The 23,141-nt window shown below is 40.9% G+C and overlaps 1 protein-coding gene across 2 annotated transcripts in view; it reads right to left on the reverse strand.

The window, feature by feature from the left end:
- LOC131106578 (sodium-coupled neutral amino acid transporter 3-like) overlaps positions 1-20,672 on the reverse strand; it is a 45,293-nt gene extending 24,621 nt beyond the window's left edge. The window contains exons 1-2 of one of the 2 annotated variants that reach the window (XM_058055779.1): positions 20,438-20,672; positions 1,447-1,653 (exon numbers count right to left, since the gene is read on the reverse strand). In XM_058055779.1, coding sequence (XP_057911762.1) covers positions 1,447-1,583 — 137 coding nt within the window. In that variant the 5' untranslated portion in view covers positions 1,584-1,653; positions 20,438-20,672. The remainder of the gene's footprint in view (positions 1-1,446; positions 1,654-20,437) is intronic. The other variant, XM_058055778.1, reaches the window with a different exon arrangement.
- Positions 20,673-23,141: the final 2,469 nt, after the last annotated feature.

Genomic DNA, 23,141 nt, shown 5'->3' on the forward strand with positions numbered 1-23,141 from the left:
TCATGATATAATGATAGTCATGATATGATGATAGTCATGATATAATGATAGTCATGATATAATGATAGTCATGATATAATGATAGTCATGATATAATGACAGTCATGATATAATGATAGTCATGATATAATGATAGTCATGATATAATGACAGTCATGATATAATGATAGTCATGATATAATGATAGTCATGATATGATGATAGTCATGATATGATGATAGTCATGATATAATGGCAGTCATGATATGATGATAGTCATGATATAATGATAGTCATGATACAATGATAGTCATGATACGATGATAGTCATGATATAATGACAGTCATGATATAATGATAGCCATGATATAATGATAGTCATGATATAATGATAGTCATGATATAATGATAGTCATGATATAATGATAGTCATGATACGACTTGACTCGAGACTTGCGATTAAAGACTTGTAGCTTGACTCGAGACTTGCGATTAAAGACTTGAGATTTGGAATTAAAGACTTGTAACTTGACTTGAGACTTGCGATTAAAGACTTGAGACCTGACTTGAGATTTGGAATTAAAGACTTGTAACTTGACTTGAGACTTGCGATTAAAGACTTGTAACTTGACTTGAGACTTGCGATTAAAGACTTGACAGCTGACTTGAGTTTTGCTACTAAAGACTTGTGACTTGACTTGAGATTTGCAATTAAAGACTTGTGACTTGACTTGAGATTTGCAATTAAAGACTTGTGACTTGACTTGAGACTTGCAATTAAAGACTTGAGACCTGACTTGAGAGTTGCAATTAAAGACTTGTGACTTGACTTGAGACTTGCGATTAAAGACTTGAGACCTGACTTGAGAGTTGCAATTAAAGACTTGTGACTTGACTTGAGACTTGCAATTAAAGACTTGAGACCTGACTTGAGATTTGCAATTAAAGACTTGTGACTTGACTTGAGATTTGCAATTAAAGACTTGTGACTTGACTTGAGATTTGCAATAAAAGACTTGGGACTCGTCTTACTGACTTAAATCAACAGCAGAAATGGGAAAAAGTGTAAAGTATTTTTTACGAGAATAAAGTGTACATATAAAAAAAACGTTATATACCAAGAAAAAAGTCGTAATTTTAGGAGAAAAGATGTGTATATTATGAGGAAAAATGATGTCATTTTAGTAGCATAGAGTTTAAATATTTTTTAATTGTTTTTTTTTTTTGAGAAACTAAATAAAGTTGTAATTTTGTGGGTAAAAAAAGGTGTAAATACTCCTTATCTGTTTCCGATCAGTGTGCGTTGAGAAGGTTAATGATTGCTTAAAGGCACGCCCCCCAGTTCCATCATCCAGTATTCACTCTTCCAGGGTTTATGCCCTACACCCTGCAGTTACGGGCCGGTTGCTATGGTGACGAGGCTGCATCATAAGCCGACGGACACACGTGACCCTGACGCGTACTCACTTGGGTCCATCTTCTGCAGGTGACGTTTTGGCCAAAGCGGAGATCTCATCCCCCGTCTTGTGACCTTTCCCGTTAGGAATGGCGTTCATCTCAGCGGGGGAGCTTTCCGCACTCTCGGCAGGTTTGTCCTCACTCATGTCTTCTCTGGATGTCTTTGGACGCAAAGGAGGTGGCTGCAGAAACCAGTTTCAGTTGGAGCTGGGAGATCTGGGAAAATGGGAAAATGATCAAATTAGCTGGATGAAGAAAATAATCATTCATTTCAAATGCAATTACTTGGAAATATTAATATTATATTCCACTTTTATTCCACCATTTTGACTGATCTTTGTCTTCTATGGAAATGAAAACATGGAACCTACCAAAACAAAGATTAGACTGCCACGTAATCAGAAAGTAATCAGCAGTAGAACGTAGAAAAGTTTCAGGGAAATATCAGCTCCCGACAAAAAGAAGCATATGCGAAAAGATACATTTCAAGCATAACTTTCACTTTGACACAAATATTTTTTTGCTTTCGTGACAAATCTCAAATCTTTCACTTGGTTGCCATAGCGACAATGTTGCTAAAGCCGGGAACACCAAGTTAGGTTGGATTGCAAGGTGTGCAGGAAGCAGAGTGCCACATCATCTGCAACAGTATTCTCTACGGTACACCTTCCAAAACCCTTAATAAACTACAATATATTCATATTAACAAGAAATATTATATATATATATATATATATATATATTAACAATTATATAATAAATACATGCTTTTGCTTCTGCTATACCCTCCCCTTTTTTCAGTGTTTTGGTTCCGGGTTTCCACAATAAAAGCTCTGATAAAACATTCCACTGTTCTCCAATATCTTTTTTTATTTTTCTATTTTTTTATTATAATTATAATTATTAATAATTTAAAAAAATATAATAACAATAATTATTATTATTATTATTATTATTTTTCTATACAAAATAAGTAAAAATAAATAAATAAACAAATCAAGAATAAAGAAAATAAATAAATAAATCAGTAATAAATAAATAAAATAATTATAAAACAGAAAATAATAAAAACATAAGAAACCACATATAGTTGGTGGGTAGACAAATTATTATTTTTCATATTCAAATGAACAGTATTAACAGTTATTTAACCTTTAACATGAGCATTAATGAAACCTCATAATTTGACCCAATTAGCAAGTTAGCATCGTACTCGCTTCCATCTGGTTAGCAGCGTCGTAACTTTAACCACATGTTTAATGAGCTGCTTTATCTTATGACTTGATTTATGATTTACACTTTTATTCCAAATCATTTCCTATATTTATTTGAACCCAGCGTCATAAGCCTGTAGCTTCATGCTAATACAATGACTTAGCTTTAAGCTGTCGTTTCTGGGTACATGATACCATACAGCATCCATATCAAACATTAAACTTTCATATCAAGGTGGCGGGCCTCAAAGTAGCGTCCTGTGTGCCGCATTTGGCCCGCGGGCCGCGAGTTTGAGACCCCTGCTGTAAAGTGTCTTTGCAGTGTTTTGAAAAGCGCTATACAAATAAAATGTATTATTATTATTATTATTATTATTAATATTATTAATAATAATAATAATAATAATAATAATAATAATAATAATAATAATAATAATAATTATTATTATTATTATTATTATTATTATTATTATTATTATTATTATTATTATTATTATTATTATTATTATTATTATTATTATTATTATATTATTATTATTATTATTATACTAATAATAATAATAATCGAATAAACAAATATTACAATAAAGAAATAATTCACAACTGACTGGTTGTGTATGTGGAAGTGTGGAAGTGTGGAAGTGGTAAGTTTTTGGGTATTTAAGTTGAAAGGAAATAACTTGAAGGCTACCGTTTAGGTGGCTAGCTCTCTAGTTTGCGAGTTAGCATGTGTCTCGAGACCCTGCAGTTGCGCAATATGTTGTAAATAAAAAGAGTATAAATGTGACTATAGTCGTGTTTTGTCATGTCTACAGGGCTCTAATAATGCTTTGTTCATTTTAATATGAAAAAAATCATTTGTCTACCCACCAACTATATGTGCTTTATTAACTTTTTATTATTATTATTATATTTATTTATTACTGATTGATTGATTTTCTTTATTCTTGATTTGTTTATTTATTTTTCATCTTATTTTGTGCAGAAAAATAAAAAGTATTATTATTATTATTATTATTATTATTATTATTATTATTATTATTATTATTATTATTATTATTCACATTCTGCCATACAGAGATCAAGTGGATATCGAATAAACAAATATTACAATAAAGATTAATATTACAACTGACTGGTTGTGTTTGTATTTGTGACAAAGAGCAACAAACTTTTATAGGAAAACTTAGCTAACAGCCTGGGAACGCCTTGGTGTCCTGGAGGAGGTGGCCGGGGACCGGGAAGTCTGGAAAATGGATGGATGGATGGATGGATGGACATAGCTAGCAAAACGTATTTCCTTATGAAAATGAATATTTATCAGCATGAAAAAAATGAACGGATGTGTTGAGAAATCCGATCCTAATTGACATGTCAAGTGACAAGATGGAAGAAGAGACTTTGACTTAAGTCGGCTATTTCCTGTGGGGGGGCCCCCGCGGGGATGTCTTGGTGGGGCTCAGAAAGGCTCCTCTGACATGCTTCTCCTGGAGGCTTCACACCACAACCCCCCCCCAGCTGGCTACCACTGAATGGAGCCTTTGCTGTGTGCTGTATAAGCACTCCTGAAGGCCATAACGCAGGATGCCACCCCCCCAACCCCCCACCCCCACCCACCCACGAAGATGAGAACCAGCTAGGACCAGCTACCAACCAGTTTCAGCTGTCTCCGCTTTGTCTCTTTTACGCTTGACGCTTTTCTCTAGGTCCTCTTGTTTAAAGAGGAGGGGGTTCGACGTCGCAAGAATAAATGGAGGAGGGGGGCGGGGGGGGTCTGTAGCACCATTCCTGGCAAGCACTCATCCGTCTTTACCACTGCGGGGGTTCTTCCGCTCCACAGAATTTGCTTTAATGTATCTTTGTGGAATATTAGCAGAGCAAACCTGAATACAAGCGAGGCTTCATTTATCATTTCCTGTAAAAGCGGCACACCGACCGCGTCGCTGCACAGTCGGGAATCGGCACGGATCGGCACGGATCGGCAGGGATCGCCAAGGATCGCCGTGTCTGCGGTTCAACCCGGGCAACGTGGCGGAGCGGCAAAGCACAGCGCACAATAGCGCATGTTGTGCCGTTTCCTGGGAACAGGTTGGGTAACAGTGGTACCATTGTGCCAGGCATCATTATACCGCCGGGGGGCCCCCCCCCCCTTTTGGCTGCGGTTGGCATGGCCACTCCAGAACGGGGGAAAAAAAAAAAACAAAAACATTATTTTCCTGGGCACTAATTGAAAAGCCGTCACCTCGGACTCAGCAAATGCCACGCTTCTTTATCCCAGCGCGGTTGTGGCGGAGTTGCTGACGGCGGCGATGCCCCCCCCCGCCCCCCTCACACGGGACAAATCACAGCACAGAACCACGCTGCCACTCACGGGGTCTACAAATCTCAGAAAGAAGAGGGGAAGCCGTTCCGGGACAATAGTCGATGGGGCGTCCGGCGACAAGGTGCCACCTCAATGGCCCCCCCACCCCCGGCGACACAGATTGATTGGTGGGGCTCATAGCTCGACCTGTCACTCAGTCAGAAGTACAATTTAAAAAAAATTGAATTCCTTATTTATAGATTTTCATAGAAAACCTGCTTAGGCCCTTTTAACATTATTAGAGCTCTCAAGATATTAAATAGCACCCCTATAACTCTATATAGTAGACATAATAAGAGCGAATAAGGCATGTAAGTAATAAATCAGACTTGTATGTTGCTATAAATGTGTTCCATAGCGGGGGCTGAATAGCAAGCGGGCGAACGCCATCTTGGTGTTGGTTACAGCCGCAACAATAGCGCATGTTTTTATTTTTTTTTAGCCTTTGTGTCGAGTTGTGGACTGAAGAGCAGCCACTATGATAACCGGCACAGAAAGCTTTCTAGATCTTCCAGATTCTGCACCTATTCCTGGAACACGGTGTAGCTATACCGATATATCTCACAAAATTAGAAAGTACATCAGGGGTCTCAAACATGCGACCCACGGGCCACATGTGGCCAAAAATCCAAAATAAATTTTGGACATCCAGGGAAATACAGCTGGAATAGGTGTTCATTCTAGAACAGGGGTCTCAAACACCCGGCCCGCGGGCCAAATGTGGCCCGCAGGACACTAGTTTGAGGCCCCCGCCTTGATATGAAAGTTTAATATTAAGTTTGATATGGATGCTGTATGGTATCATGTACCCAGAAAAAATGATTACGTTTGATTCATGTTCATGTTAAAGGTTAAATAACTGTTAATAGTTATCCTCCCTATCCGTGTGGAAGTGGTAAGTTTTTGGCTATTTAAGTTGAAAGGAAATAACTTGGAGGCTACCGTTTAGGTCGCTAGCTCTCTAGTTTGCGAGTTAGCATGTGTCTCAAGACCAGGGGTCTCAAACACGCGGCCCGCGGGCCACATGTGGCCCGCAGGACACTAGTTTGAGGCCCCCGCCTCGACATGAAAGTTTAATATTAAGTTTGATATGGATGCTGTATGGTATCATGTACCCAGAAAAAATGATTACGTTTGATTCATGTTCATGTTAAAGGTTAAATAACTGTTAATAGTTATCCTCCCTATCCGTGTGGAAGTGGTAAGTTTTTGGCTATTTAAGTTGAAAGGAAATAACTTGAAGGCTACCGTTTAGGTGGCTAGCTCTCTAGTTTGCGAGTTAGCATGTGTCTCAAGACCCTGCAGTTGCGCAATATGTTGTAAATAAAAAGAGTATAAATGTGACTATAGTCGTGTTTTGTCATGTCTACAGGGCTCTAATAATGCTTTGTTCATTTTAATATGAAAAAAATCATTTGTCTACCCACCAACTATATGTGCTTTCTTAACTTTTTATTATTATTATTATATTTATTTATTACTGATTGATTGATTTTCTTTATTCTTGATTTGTTTATTTATTTATTTTTCATCTTATTTTGTGTAGAAAAATAAAAAGTAAGATATTTGAGAACAGTGGAATGTTTTATCAGAGCTTTTATTGTAGAAAATTGGAACCAAAGCAAAGTTTTTTTTATTTTTTTGTTTTTAATAAATGCGTTTTTTTGGGTTATTTTTGGAAAACCTGATGCGGCCCAGTCTCACCCAGACCCAAGCTCCAGTGGCCCCCAAGTAAATTGAATTTGAGACCCCTGTTCTAGGAAATCTAGAAAGCTTTCTGTGCGGGTTATTGTGTGTAGCTGCTCTAAAGGAGTTCAGAATTATTCTCTTTTTGTAAGATTTTAATATTAGAACTTTTTCATCAATGTGATTTTTCCAAAAAATGACAAGGAAACTAGGTGGTTATTTTACGCTATTATTCGTCCAATTAAAAAAAAAAAAAATCTCCTCTCATTTCATGTGGAAGTGGTAATTTTGGTGGTGCTGATAATGTTAAAATTTTCATTTAGATTAGATTAGATTAGATTCAACTTTATTGTTATTGCTCATGTCACTGGTACAGGGCAACAAAATGCAGTTAGCATCCAGTTAGCAAGTCATAAATGGGTTTTTTTATGCAATATTGAATCCTACTTCAATAAGGGACGACTGTATGTGATTTCAATGCAAATCTGTAACGCACCAAATGATTAGTGGAGATTAAAATGCGTGCACGTCTGCCAGGATCACTCATTCTCTCTCTCTCTTTGTCATTCTCTCTGTTTATTTTCTTTCCTAAATGCGTCATCGAACGCTGCGGAACACAAGCAGACTGACAGGATGAGCATACATAAATCTTCCTCAGACGTGCGTTTGTGGCCCACGAGCCAATAGGAGTGACCAAGTCCTAAAGCTGGTCTTTCAGTGCTCTCCCTTGGTGAGTAAACCACACGGTGGGAGTAAAAAGTCTTTTCATGGCGGGGCAGGCGAGCCCCGTGATTCAAATCCTCACTCGGGGTTTTGCTAGCGCGTTTCGATTTTGGCCCGATGACGCAAGCTATTGTGCTGAGAGACGTCAGCTCCGGGGCGGTTTTGTTGATTGTTATTCCTCGAGTGATACCTGAGTGTGATTCATCCCGTGTGGTCTTCCGAAGACAATCATCAAATTACGACTGTTCCCGCTGGACGCATGACGACAATCGCTGATTGTTGTTGTTGTCGTTGGATGGACGACAAATCAGACGCAAGTCAGACACCCGCGATGCCGATAATAGACTTGTGAACGGCACTACATACAGTCGGCAAAGCGTTCTGACGCCAAACGGCAACTCGTGCAAATTCCTTCCTCTGATCAGAAAGAGATTTCCTGCAGATTAAGAGATTACGTAAACACGCTCACCATTTGACTGATGAGCAGCTAATCGAATCCATCAGGGAATATTCCCTTTTATTGCAAAACGCCAAACGTCAAAGCGTAGACCTGCACGCTCTGGGTGATAAGAGCTGATCAGATTAAGACGCATCTCTTGCGTACCAAAAATAGCAACAGGCGAGCGACGAGGCCCGGCTTTAACGCCGCGACGTGTCGCACACAAAGGATGTGCTAATGCTTGACATCAACAGGCAACACTCGAGTCTGATGATTGTTCCCGTCAGGGAGAACGTGCACATGAAAGTACATCACGGAGCACTCAAAACGATCGACCATTTACATCAGGGGTCTCAAACATGCGGCCCGCGGGCCAAATGTGGCACGCAGGACACTAGTTTGAGGCCCCCGCCTTGATATGAAAGTTTAATGTTTGATATGGATGCTGTATGGTATCATGTACCCAGAAAAAATGATTACGTTTGATTCATGTTCATGTTAAAGGTTAAATAACTGTTAATAGTTATCCTCCCTATCCGTGTGGAAGTGGTAAGTTTTTGGCTATTTAAGTTGAAAGGAAACAACTCGAAGGCTACCGTTTAGGTCGCTAGCTCTCTAGTTTGCGAGTTAGCAAACACCCGGCCCGCGGGCCAAATGTGGCCCGCAGGACACTAGTTTGAGGCCCCCGCCTTGATATGAAAGTTTAATATTAAGTTTGATATGGATGCTGTATGGTATCATGTACCCAGAAAAAATGATTACGTTTGATTCATGTTCATGTTAAAGGTTAAATAACTGTTAATAGTTATCCTCCCTATCCGTGTGGAAGTGGTACGTTTTTGGCTATTAAAGTTGAAAGGAAATAACTCGAAGGCTACCGTTTAGGTCGCTAGCTCTCTAGTTTGCGAGTTAGCCTGTGTCTCAAGACCAGGGGTTTCAAACACGCGGCCCGCGGGCCAAATGTGGCACGCAGGACACTAGTTTGAGGCCCCCGCCTTGATATGAAAGTTTAATATTAAGTTTGATATGGATGCTGTATGGTATCATGTACCCAGAAAAAATGATTACGTTTGATTCATGTTCATGTTAAAGGTTAAATAACTGTTAATAGTTATCCTCCCTATCCGTGTGGAAGTGGTAAGTTTTTGGCTATTTAAGTTGAAAGGAAACAACTCGAAGGCTAACGTTTAGGTGGCTAGCTCTCTAGTTTGCGAGTTAGCATGTGTCTCAAGACCAGGGGTTTCAAACACGCGGCCCGCGGGCCAAATGTGGCACGCAGGACACTAGTTTGAGGCCCCCGCCTTGATATGAAAGTTTAATATTAAGTTTGATATGGATGCTGTATGGTATCATGTACCCAGAAAAAAATGATTACGTTTGATTCATGTTCATGTTAAAGGTTAAATAACTGTTAATAGTTATCCTCCCTATCCGTGTGGAAGTGGTAAGTTTTGGGCTATTTAAGTTGAAAGGAAACAACTCGAAGGCTACCGTTTAGGTCGCTAGCTCTCTAGTTTGCGAGTTAGCATGTGTCTCAAGACCAGGGGCTTCAAACACGCGGCCCGCGGGCCAAATGTGGCACGCAGGACACTAGTTTGAGGCCCCCGCCTTGATATGAAAGTTTAATATTAAGTTTGATATGGATGCTGTATGGTATCATGTACCCAGAAAAAATGATTACGTTTGATTCATGTTCATGTTAAAGGTTAAATAACTGTTAATAGTTATCCTCCCTATCCGTGTGGAAGTGGTAAGTTTTTGGCTATTTAAGTAGAAAGGAAATAACTCGAAGGCTACCGTTTAGGTCGCTAGCTCTCTAGTTTGCGAGTTAGCATGTGTCTCAAGACCAGGGGTTTCAAACACGCGGCCCGCGGGCCAAATGTGGCACGCAGGACACTAGTTTGAGGTCCCCGCCTTGATATGAAAGTTTAATGTTAGTGCGTCCCCCGCAAAAGTTTGATATGGATGCTGTATGGTATCATGTACCCAGAAAAAATGATTACGTTTGATTCATGTTCATGTTAAAGGTTAAATAACTGTTAATAGTTATCCTCCCTATCCGTGTGGAAGTGGTAAGTTTTTGGCTATTTAAGTTGAAAGGAAATAACTCGGAGGCTACCGTTTAGGTCGCTAGCTCTCTAGTTTGCGAGTTTGCATGTGTCTCAAGACCAGGGGTTTCAAACATGCGGCCCGCGGGCCAAATGTGGCACACAGAAAAAAGCACAAAAAAACTTTGGATATTTTTCTGTTTTTAATAAATCCAGTTTTTTTTTTGGAAAACCTGATGCGGCCCAGCCTTACCCAGACCTGAGCTCCAGTGGCCCCCAATTAAATTGAGTTTGAGACCCCTGATTTACATCATGACCAAAGTAAAATAGAATTTGTAAAACATACAATCTAATAAATAAATAAAGCAGATATTACATGTGAATGCTGAAAAGCCAAAACGAAACTGAAACTTTACAATGAACACAGGAGCTGTTTGGAATCCGAAGCTGGACTGAAATGCTGTGGAAATACGCTAAAACTTAGAATGAACGTAGGAGTATATTAGTAGTTTGAGCTCAAATCAAGAATTGAACCAACCAATATCTGGGTGTGGATCCAAGCACTCTACCAGCTGCGCTTTACAATGTTTACTAATAATCATAACTAACAATAATGATAATTATAAATTACATATACAACCATTTAGATTGATTTAGACAGTTTGCACATGATTTGTTTTTCATACTGCATGGAGACTGTCTACCGAACGTGCCGAGCCCACATGTCACGGCTGAGGTTGAGTGAAAAAAAGTTCTCCTCTCTGTGTGGAAGTGGTCAAAGTTTTGGGCTTATTTGTTCTTCTTCCTCATGTCCCTGCAGTGATCCCATTCCCTGCACAATTTGATGTAAACAAATAGTAAATAATAGGAATATAAAGGTGACTATAGGGGTGCTACTTCATGTCTACCGGGCTCTAATAATGTCAAAAACCATATTGAGAAAGTCAAACAGGTTTGTTTGTATTCAAAATAACTACAAAAGTTTAGAATGGATTTGGATGAATTTTTCAGGATTCTTCGGAAATGGGATCCGGATCTGGAACCGGGAATTTTTTAAGGATTCTTTAACATTGCATTGAGATCAGACCATTTAGGGCATTTGTGCATAGAACTCGATAAAAAAATGAGCACTTGGGGGAAAAAAAATATGAAAGAAACACGTACGTACGTATATGGGGGGCAACTATGGTGCTTGGTGGGGGTTTGTTTTTCTAGTCTGGAACCAATGAAGTGCCTTAAACAGAGGATTGCTATAATATTTATTGGGCATTGCTTTATATTTTTATCATTGTGAGCTTTTCCATTAGAAAAGTTAATACAGTAATTATACAGAAGGTGTATTTTTTTCCAGACTCTTTGGCGCCCCCGGGAGGCCACGGGTGGCCTATGCCTCATAGGTGACACACGAGGCGTGGCTTTGCGATCGTGAGCGTGTTTAAGCTAATCACTGATTACCAACACGGGAGTGGAGGTTTAGCTCAAAGGTTACTTCTCCGCATTCAAAAGCCTCCAATCTCACAAGTCCGCGGGCTAGAGGTTCAAACCCAGGGCGCTGTCCTCCACTTTTCTTCATTTATCAGTTTTTTCCTAAGAATTTTTTTCCATAATATTATATAATATTATTCCATAATATTTGGACTTTATGCCCATAAAAATTACAGCTTCTTCTGGGGGCGGGGGGTTATAACAGTTGTTATGTACAACAGTGTTATAAGAGAATGATGTTATTCTGGTAAAATTAATTTTTTTGCTTGGTAAATTACAACTTTTTTCAACATCTTTTTATAATATTTTTGGCTTAATATTTGAACTTTATTTTTTCAACTTTTTAAACTCTATGCTACAAAAAAGGTAAATTAATTTTCCTATAATATGAATTTATGTGGGCGGCACGGCGGTTTTGGTGGTTAGTGCGCAGACCTCACAGCTAGGAGACCAGGGTTCAATTCCCACCCTCGGCCATCTCTGTGTGGAGTTTGCATGTTCTCCCTGTGGGTTTTCTCCGGGTACTCCGGTTTCCTCCCACATTCCAAAAACATGCTAGGTTAATTAGCCACTCCAAATTGTCCATAGGTATGAATGTGAGTGTGAATGGTTGTTTGTCTATATGTGTTCTGTGATTGGCTGGCGACCAGTCCAGGGTGGACCCCGCCTCTCATCCAAAGACAGCTTGGATAGGCTCCAGCACCCCCACGAAAGTATCACTCGGATACTGTGAACATCCAGCAGCAACACAACATTTTGCCATGACTACTATTTTGATGAAAAATATACTGAACCAGGGCTGCACAGTGGATGAGTGGTTAGCACACAGGCTTCACAGCTAGGAGACCCAAGTTCAATTCCATCCTCGGCCATCTCTGTGTGGAGTTTGCATGTTCTCCCCGTGCATGCGTGGGTTTTCTCCGGGTATTCCGGTTTCCTCCCACATTCCAAAAACATGCTAGGTTAATTAGCCACTCCAAATTGTCCATAGGTATGAATGTGAGTGTGAATGGTTGTTTGTCTATATGTGCCCTGTGATTGGCTGGCGACCAGTCCAGGGTGTACCCCGCCTCTCGCCCGAAGACAGCTGGGATAGGCTCCAGCACCCCCCGCGACCCTCATGAGGAAAAGCGGTAGATGAATGAATGAATGAATGTGTTCCCATGGTGAATGAAAAACAAGATGCAGGTCAGAAGTGGCCCCAGGGCCGCACATTGGACCCCATGAGCTGCCGTTGGTGTGCTTACAGCATCTCTGGAAAGCACAACACTGAAGATAGCCCGAGTTGGAGCCCTGAGGGCCACCAAAAACAACAGAAGCAGCTCTGTTTCCTCCCCGTGGTCGTCTGAGCCCAGGTTGCGAAGTGAAGTGAAGACAAAGGCTGCATGACCAGCGAGTCGACACAAAGGAAAGCAGTGACAGCCACAGAGGAAAGTATTAGCCACAACAATGGGGGGGCTTTTAACCTGCCAACTGTTGCGTAATACCAGAGCTGTCCTCTCTCAGTCATGTGCACCCAAAACAAAGCGCCACCCTCTGTTGGCATCCACCGCTGGTCACCACCCCCCCCCCCCGCTCATCGCACGCATGCAAGAAGAAGAAAGGGTGCACGGTGGGGGCGATGGAAGCACAGTGTGGGACCTGGCCTGGTTGTCACGTGGGGCGGGGGGGGTCCCCTAATCCGTGACTGATATGAAACTAGTGGATATTAACGGTAATCATTGTGCGTTTGTTTGAGTGCACTGGGGGTGTAGCCTTTGTGAGGGGGCGGTGACCTTTGACCCCATGATTCCCATCAGCTAATTCCATTTAGCACGGGCATTGCAGAGATGCTTTATGTTCACACGAAGGAAGGAAGCATCACCAGCGTCTCCAGCGTCATAAAACATCTTGAGATGGCCAAGACTCAGTCATGATCAGTCCTGATGAGTCATGATCAGTCATAATCAGTCATGATCAGTCATGATGAGTCATGATCAGTCATGATCAGTCATGATCAGTCATGATGAGTCATGATCAGTCATGATCAGTAATAATGAGTCATAATCAGTCATGATCAGTCATAATGAGTCATGATCAGTCATGATCAGTCATGATCAGTCATGATGAGTCATGATCAGTCATGATCAGTAATAATCAGTCATGATCAGTCATGATCAGTAATAATGAGTCATAATCAGTCATGATCAGTCATAATGAGTCATGATCAGTCATGATGAGTCAGTCATAATAGGTCATGATCAGTCATGATGAGTCATGATCAATCGTGATGAGTCATGATCAGTCATAATGAGTCATGATCAGTCAATCAGTCATGATCAATCGTGATGAGTCATGATCAGTCATGATCAGTCATAATGAGTCATGATCAGTCATAATGAGTCATGATCAGTCATAATCAGTCATGATCAATCGTGATGAGTCATGATTAGTCATGATCAGTCATGATGAGTCATGATCAGTCATAATGAGTCATGATCAGTCATGATCAGTCATGATGAGTCATGATAAGTCATAATGAGTCATGATCAGTCAGTCATAATGAGTCATGACTCGTCATGACTCGTCATGATCAGTAATAATGAGTCATGATCAGTCATGATCAGTCATGATGAGTCATGATCAATCGTGATGAGTCATGATCAGTCATAATGAGTCATGATCAGTCATAATGAGTCATGATCAATCGTGATGAGTCGTGATGAGTCATGATCAGTCATGATCAGTCATGATGAGTCATGATCAGTCATAATGAGTCCTGATGAGTCATGATCAGTAATAATGAGTCATGATCAGTCATGATCAGTCATGATGAGTCATGATCAATCATGATCAGTCATGATGAGTCATGATGAGTCATGATCAGTCATAATGAGTCATGACGAGTCATGATCAGTCATGATCAGTCAGTCATAATAGGTCATGATCAGTCATGATCAGTCATAATGAGTCATGATCAGTCAGTCATAATGAGTCATTATGAGTCATGATGAGTCATGATCAGTCATAATGAGTCATGATCAGTCATGATCAGTCATAATCAGTCATGATCAGTCATAATGAGTCATGACTGGTCATGACCAGTCATGACCAGTCATGATCAGTCATGATCAGTCATGATCAGTCATGATGAGTCATGATCAGTCACGATGAGTGGAAGACATCTACCAGTGTTTGGATTCACCTCCCACTGACAAGCACACCCCTCCTTTATAGCGGTTCATTGGTTCCAGACCCCACTGTGGTAAGTGAATTTCCACCAACTAGAATTCAATACGAATCAACAAAATATTTTTCCATAGTTACAGCACAGAAAACCTGTTTATGACTTCACGTTTACCTTTCACCATTATTAGAGCCCTGTGGACATGAAATAACACCCCTACAGTCACTTTTATACATCATTATTCTTTTTTTTACATCACATTGCGCAGACTACAGGATCTCTGCAGGGACGGATGAGCTAACTAGTTAGCCTCCATAATGTACTCATGCAGGAGGAACTTTGGTTGTGTGTAGAAGAATAGAAATGAATACAAAAATGTGAGATGTGGATACCGGCATGTCTAGTGTCCTGGTAAAACCACAATATTGGCTTTGTTTGGCTTGAAATAAGCTATGAAAATAAATGTTGGCCATTTATTTTGACTAAGTATCTCTCACAGGAAGTAACCTTGGTGACCCCAATATAGCTAACACTACATGTAAACATTTACACTGCATCTATGGGATCGCTATTGGTATCGCTCAATTTCACCTATGGAATATCGGGATCGGTATCAGCAGCATAAAATCGTCATCAGAACATCCCTAACAATTCTGAGATGTTTCTTTTTGGTGGATAAATGAATGGTTCGCTGACCGCGGTGTAAAAAGTTATTTATTACCCGTCCCTTCCTAGCGCTCATCCAGTGAGCAGTCATAAATCAACTATGATACATTCACAGTCTTACAGAAAGTCAGATATTTTTAACTCTTTTAAAAAAAATGAACATTTTCCTCACTCGGGCGTTTCAGCGGGCGCGGGTTGCCGACCCCTGGCTTAGCTAGTTTGAAAAAGACGTTTTATTTCTATAAAGTTGAACACGCTGAAAACCCCCGATTTTAAAAATCACCTACCTTCCCCACTCTGGTACCAAAACGTCTCCACGCACCAGACCAGATCTGAATTCAAACGTATCCATCAGCTGTCAACTCCGACGTCAAGACAGATTGTTTACATATGTAAAGACGCTTGTGTGAATGTGAAAATGTGCCCACAAGTTCCAACAGCCCTCGGGTCTGGAACATTATGTCGAATTAAACACACCTCTGGGTGCATGCCACACCCGATGCGGGGTTGGCGGGTAAACACACTCACCCTCGAATGGTGCGAATCCCCACCAATTTACCTAAAAAGAGACCTGCATGGTTACAGGTTGACTTTCATTCATAGAACCATGTTGAACAATCATTCTGCTTCCATGTAGACATCCTGCAGCCAAATGACAATAGTGGACCAAGTTAGTCCCAAAGAGGGTGAATTAGTGAATCGGCACCCGGGTGGGTCACTGCCTCACAGTTGAAAAGCTTCCTTAAAATGAAACGAAACACATTTCTGGGTAATAGATGCAGTATATGGAGAACATAAAGACTCCCAGAACATAATGGGACTCCGTTAAAGCAAAGGTCAGTAACAACTCCAAGTGTCCAAGTGGAGGAAACAAGTAGATTCAATCATTAAAATCTGACCAAGTTTGAAGATGATACCGTGGGAAAACCCACGCCCACAAGGGGAGAACGTGCAAAGTCTACACAGAGATGCCCAAGCGCAGAATCAAACCCAGATCTTCCTGATCTCCTGAATTTGTGGTCAACATTCTAAGTGGTTGCTGAACCATAAGACACAAAAACATCTGCTAGCCAATCAGACGTACGCGGCAATCAGAAATACGGCCGTCACTCTAATCCCGGGGTCTCAAACACGCGGCCCGTGGGCCAAATGTGGCCCGCAGGACACTAGTTTGAGGCCCCCGCCTTGATATGAAAGTTTAATGTTTGCTATGGATGCTGTATGGTATCATGTACCCAGAAAAAATGATTACGTTTGATTCATGTTCATGTTAAAGGTTAAATAACTGTTAATAGTTATCCTCCCTATCCGTGTGGAAGTGGTAAGTTTTTGGCTATTTAAGTTGAAAGGAAATAACTCGAAGGCTACCGTTTAGGTCGCTAGCTCTCTAGTTTGCGAGTTAGCATGTGTCTCAAGACCAGGGGTTTCAAACACGCTGCCCGCGGGCCAAATGTGGCACGCAGGACACTAGTTTGAGACCCCCGCCTTGATATGAAAGTTTAATGTTAGTTTGATATGGATGCTGTATGGTATCATGTACCCAGAAAAAATGATTACGTTTGATTCATGTTCATGTTAAAGGTTAAATAACTGTTAATAGTTATCCTCCCTATCCGTGTGGAAGTGGTAAGTTTTTGGCTATTTAAGTAGAAAGGAAATAACTCGAAGGCTACCGTTTAGGTCGCTAGCTCTCTAGTTTGCGAGTTAGCATGTGTCTCAAGACCAGGGGTTTCAAACACGCTGCCCGCGGGCCAAATGTGGCCCGCACGACACTAGTTTGAGGCCCCCGCCCTTGATATGAAAGTTTAATGTTAGTGCGGCCCCGCGCAAGTTTGATATGGATGCTGTATGGTATCATGTACCCAGAAAAAAATATTACGTTTGATTAATGTTCATGTTAAAGGTTAAATAACTGTTAATAGTTATCCTCCCTATCCGTGTGGAAGTGGTAAGTTTTTGGCTATTTAAGTAGAAAGGAAATAACTTGAAGGCTACCGTTTAGGTGGCTAGCTCTCTAGTTTGCGAGAGCCCTGTAGACATGACAAAACACGACTATAGTCACATTTATACTCTTTTTATTTACAACATATTGCGCAACTGCAGGGTCTTGAGACACATGCTAACTCGCAAACTAGAGAGCTAGCGACCTAAACGGTAGCCTTCAAGTTATTTCCTTTCAACTTAAATAGCCAAAAACTTACCACTTCCACACGGATAGGGAGGATAACTATTAACAGTTATTAAAAAATAATTTGTCTACCCGCCAACTATATGTGGTTTCTTAAGTTTTTATTATTTGCCGTTTTATTGTTATTATTATATTTATTTATTTATTACTGATTGATTGATTTTCTTTATTCTTGATTTGTTTATTTATTTTTCATCTTATTTTGTGTAGAAAAATAAAAAGATATTTGAGAACAGTGGAATGTTTTATCAGAGTTTTTCTTGTAGAAAATTGGAACCAAAGCGAAGTTTTTTAAAAAATTTTGTTTTTAATAAATGCGTTTTTTTTGGTTTTTTTTTTTTGAAAACCTGATGCGACCCAGTCTCACCCAGACCCTAGCTCCAGTGGCCCCCAAGTAAATTGAGTTTGAGACCCTTGTCTTAGGGTGAGTCCAGCCACTCTAAGGAGGAAACACCTTTCAGCCATTCTTCCGGTCCCGACCCAAACCTCATGACCATAGGTGAGAGTGGGAACATAGATCGACCGGAAAATGGAGAGCTTTGCCTTCCACCATGACGGTTCAGCCACCTTCATGAACTTTGAATCCTACTTCATGGTTGGGTCTGGAACCAATTGAGAAAGGACTGTACTATACTGTACTGTACACAACTCCCTGGCATGAAATAGAAGTCATTATAGTGACATAAATGACCCGCTTGATGCCAGCTGAGACTGGATCAGCCTGTTTACATGACAAACTCCTTCTGGGGTTTTTGTCTTTCACGTTGGGTGGGGGCGACACAGTGAGAAACCATGAGAAGCCACAGAGACGAGGCTCTGGCTCTGGCTCCCGCTCAGCATGTTCAAGTCTAGCAGCCACCTGCTGCCTTCAGGGCCCTCATATGACTCATCCGGCAGGACTGGAGGACTTTGTCTGCTACAGGTGCCTCCTCGGCCCCTCAGGGCTGTCAAGCATCGAGGAGACTGCTTGACCTTGCCGCATAAACAACGACTTGCATCACCAGTAAGGATGTTGCCCGAAGACAGCTGGGATAAGCTCCAGCACCCCCTTGTGTGCACTTCCACACGGCAACCAGCAGAGGCCCCGTTGATTCATTCTCAACCCAACAGTTAACTGAAAAACAGCCTATCCCAGCTGTTTTCGGGGGGAGAGGCGGGGTACACCCTGCACTGGTGTCCAGCCAATCACAGGGCACATATAGTCAAACAACCATTCACACTCACATTCATACCTATGGACAATTTGGAGTGGCTAATTAACCTAGCATGTTTTTTTTGGAATGTGGGAGGAAACCGGAGTACCCGGAGAAAACTCACGCATGCACGGGGAGAACATGCAAACTGTGGGCTCGGCCCGGAGGTGTACCTGAACCCAAGGAAACACTACAGGAAGCTGCACAGACTGGAAGATCTAGAAAGTTTTCTGTGGTGGTGGTTATTGAGTGTAGCTGCTCTATAGGAGTCCAACATTTCAGAGCACTTTTATGCCATGAAAGGGCCACAAGGTGGCAGAAGTACATTTGAAAAGAGCATGACAGGAATCACATGTGACAGGAAGAAGGAAGTGAGAGAGTGTGGAGGAGTGGAAGTGAAAATTCACTATTTTGATTCCGGCGCATAACAAGCTGGTATCGGAAGTATCGATATTTCAGTATCGATCCTCACATCACTACGACAATGGCTCGTTAGTACGGTAAAAGCAGGGGTGTCTAAAACTTTTATTTTTAAAACTTTTCATGTTAAAGGACTTTTGTAAATGTAGACTTTTTTGTTAAAGGGTTTAAAAAGTTGTATATGTTTAAAGTTCATGTTTTAGCATACTTTTTGGTAGATTTATATATCTACAAGAAATTTTAAAATAAAATAAAATAAAATAAAATAAAATAAAATAAAATTAAATAAAATTAAATAAAATTAAATTAAATTAAATTAAATTAAATTAAATTAAATTAAATTAAATTTGATCAACCGCAACTGGCCACAGTGCATAATATGTAATGTGACAATATGAAATAATGAATATAATAACATATAATATTTATATATTTTTGATTCAGTCAAAAAGCTTCATATTTTTTTAATTACAGTAAACCTCGGATATATCGGATTCAATTGTTCCCACTGGTTTTGTCCGATATAAGCGAAATCCTTTATATGCGTATCCCGGAAAATGTCCGTTTTACGCATATATGGGATTTATATCCGGTATATGCGTAAATGGGATTTTATCCGTTATAAAAAGGCACTTCCTTGACTATGTTTCCAATGTACCTGGACGCGCAGGCAACGCTGCAAACGCTGCAAATGACGTCGTATAGCGGCCTGTCACCATTCGGATTCGAATCGGAGCGCCACGATGTGGCCATCCGATATATGCCAGGGAAATTTCATGGAAATGCATTGGAACGGGACTGGAGATTTTGTCCGAAATAGGCGAAATCCGTTATAAAAAATCCGATATATGCAATGAATTTTTATTGGAAATGCATTACAGAAAAATCGCTTCTTTTTTATCTGTCCGTTGTGAGCGAATTTCCGATATATCCGAGGTTTACTGTAGTAAAAACATTCCTGCTTTTTCTCTTTACATTATTAATCTTTGCTCTATTTGGCCCATTTTTGGTGTGATGCTGAATTTTTTGCTTGAATTTTATTTCTACAATAAAAAAATATAAATATCAAATAAACTGTCGGGCACCAAATGGCCCCCGCGCCAGACTTTGAAAACCCTTGGTAAAACGCTGGTTTTCCACATAACAAAATGTGACCTTGTGTAACAATTGTGTGTATTTGATCCTGAGGAACACAAACTCCCGCTTGTTGTAACCCATTTTTGACATTGGAACAATACATTAGCAGCATTAACAGTCCTTATAAGGTCAAGGCTTCCGGTCAACTTTGTCCTCGTGCGAGTCTTTCGCAAACATTTTCTTTTCCGACCTCGTGATAGAAAATGGCCACAAATGGCATTCGTGTCCCGAATTCGAAGACCCGTGGCGTGACGTCAGGGTGTACACACTTACAGTTAGCTCGTCGGTGTCTTATCTTACCGGAGAAGTCCAAGTGTCCTCCAACTGTGGAATATGTCCACACGAGAGCTTCCTCCGCCTCGAGCCAGTGGCGTGTGGTCCTGCCCGTCCAACGTCCCCTGCGTTAATGTCATGTGCCCCCCCCCCCAACCTTTTTACTCTATGGCGGCTGTAATCTCCTCCAAAGTGGGATGTGAAGAGGACAGAGGTCCGCCTATCGCTCTCACACACGCACGGCGGACCACTCCAATAAAAGGAAAAAGATGATTGTTGGGAATGTTGATGGAGGACACGACCACCCCCCCCCCTCCTTCCATCGCTCTCCATCCACCCCTCCCACCTCCGTTTGCGCGGCGCGCCTTTCTAATGCTTTATCAATGCTGATCCTAATGACACATTGATGTAGCTGACAGGTTGAAAGGTCATCAAATAACGCGATGCTTGGTGATAACGCGCGATAATTGATTTAAACTTGCCCTTTAAATCCCAATTGCGACGTCGACAACGTTCACAGTGCCCACCCACACGCTTCCTATGCACGCGCCCTATGTGTTCCATTTCTAGGTCAGCATGCACGCGCAGCTCCGGGGATTTTGATCGAGTCCGTTCTCTCGGCTCGTCACGGAAAACACGCACCTGCAAGGATAACTGCACCCCGCCCCCCAATCATGGAAAACCACGTGACCTTAAGTGTGCTCATTTATGAACAAGCAACTCATGAATGCCTGAATCTTTAAAAAAAAAAAAAAAGACATTAAAAAACATCACACACTCTAAGGGTGCGTTCACTGTCCACAGTTGCATCCGGTACTGGAGAACAGGTGTAACATGGGGTTGCAAACGCACTCCCGAATATTTATAAAAAACTAGGGGTGCACGATAATGATCAGACCGTTAATTAGTGAGCTGATTATCAGATAACATTAAAAGTGGCGGCACGGTGGTCGAGTGGTGAACGCGCAGACCTCACAGCTAGGAGACCAGGGTTCAATTCCACCCTCGGCCGTCTCTGTGTGGAGTTTTCTCCGGGTACTCCGGTTTCCTCCCACATTCCAAAAACATGACTCCAAATTGTCCATAGGTATGAATGTGAGTGTGAATGGTTGTTTGTCTATATGTGCCCTGTGATTGGCTGGCCACCAGTCCAGGGTGGACCCCGCCTCTCGCCCAAAGACAGCTGGGATAGGCTCCAGCACCCCCCGCGACCCTCATAAGGAAGCTCCAAGTAGTTCCAATGGGGCGAGATTACCTGTACTACCTGTACTGTGCAGGTCAGTAAATCAAGCGCTCCTTTTGTCGGCTTGTTTTCACTTCCCCTGAGCTCACTTGTAAACAAGACTAAAAAACAATACTAGTTTGTTTAGTTTGTAAACAAACATTGACTTTTACAAACTAAACAAAAAGTCGAAAGGGTTTGCCAGAGGCCGGCTGCTCGGAGCATATGCCCGAATACAGTGCACCTTGCTGGGCCACACCGGGTGGCTCCACCCCTCTATACTATCAGCTTCTCCTGGTAGTAGTGATGTGGTAGTAATGTCATGATATCTGATATCTAGGACAAACCAACACGTACACTTGGTCTAATCCAAATTTATTCCAATCCTTCTTACTTCCACGTGTGCTCAAACTACACTTAAATCGACATTTACAAAAATAGATACATTATTTTTTTTAATAATGTATCTCGTACCTAAGTACAGTACAAGATGATATGAGCATCCAATGCCATAATGGGTACCATAGTAAGTGTCAATATAGTGATATATATAGCACATCATGACTGGTTCAAGACTCTTCATCCTTGTATTTAGCAAATTTATTTTATTTATACATTTATTTAATTAATTTTTATTAATTATTTTTAGTTTTAAAACTTTTTTTTCAATTTTTTTAATTTTTGGTCTTGTACCAAAGTACTCGGTGATATGAGCATCCAATGCCATAATGGGTACCATAGTAAGTGTCAATAAGGAGTTAGTATGTTCTCTGTAGGCGGCATTATGAATTATCCTTACTGACCTTTTTTAGCGACACACATTTAGCGAGTGAAGATTGCTTTTATAGTTATTAGCCCATATTTCCACACATTTCCACACAAATGAACATCACAAAAAGCTCCCACAGGAGGAGAAAGACCCACCAGTATTGGCAGTTGGACTGTTGTGGATAAAAATAAAGTTAAATGTTAATTGTTAATGATTCTTTTTTTTTTTATTTCAATTGAAGTGTATTTTGTGCACACCTGGAGATAAAGGATTTGATCGAGTGTACCTGTTTATTTGTCCGAATCCAGTATCATGACATTACTACAGTAAACCTCGGATATATCGGACTCGGATATATCGGAAATTTGCTCACAACGGACAGATAAAAAAGAACCGATTTTTCTGTAATGCATTTCCAATAAAAATTCATTGCATATATCGGATTTTTTATAACGGATTTCGCCTATTTCGGACAAAATCTCCAGTCCCGTTCCAATGCATTTCCATGAAATTTCCCTGGCATATATCGGATGGCCGCATCGTGGCGCTCCGATTCACCGAATGGTGACAGGCCGCTATACGACGTCATTTGCAGCGTTTGCAGCGTTGCCTGCGCGTCCAGGTACATTGGAAACATAGTCAAGGAAGTGCCTTTTTATAACGGATAAAATCCCATTTACGCATATACCGGATATAAATCCCATATATGCGTA

This window comes from Doryrhamphus excisus, chromosome 18 (assembly GCF_030265055.1).
Source record: "Doryrhamphus excisus isolate RoL2022-K1 chromosome 18, RoL_Dexc_1.0, whole genome shotgun sequence".
In the NCBI taxonomy this organism is placed as follows: Eukaryota; Metazoa; Chordata; class Actinopteri; order Syngnathiformes; family Syngnathidae; genus Doryrhamphus; species Doryrhamphus excisus.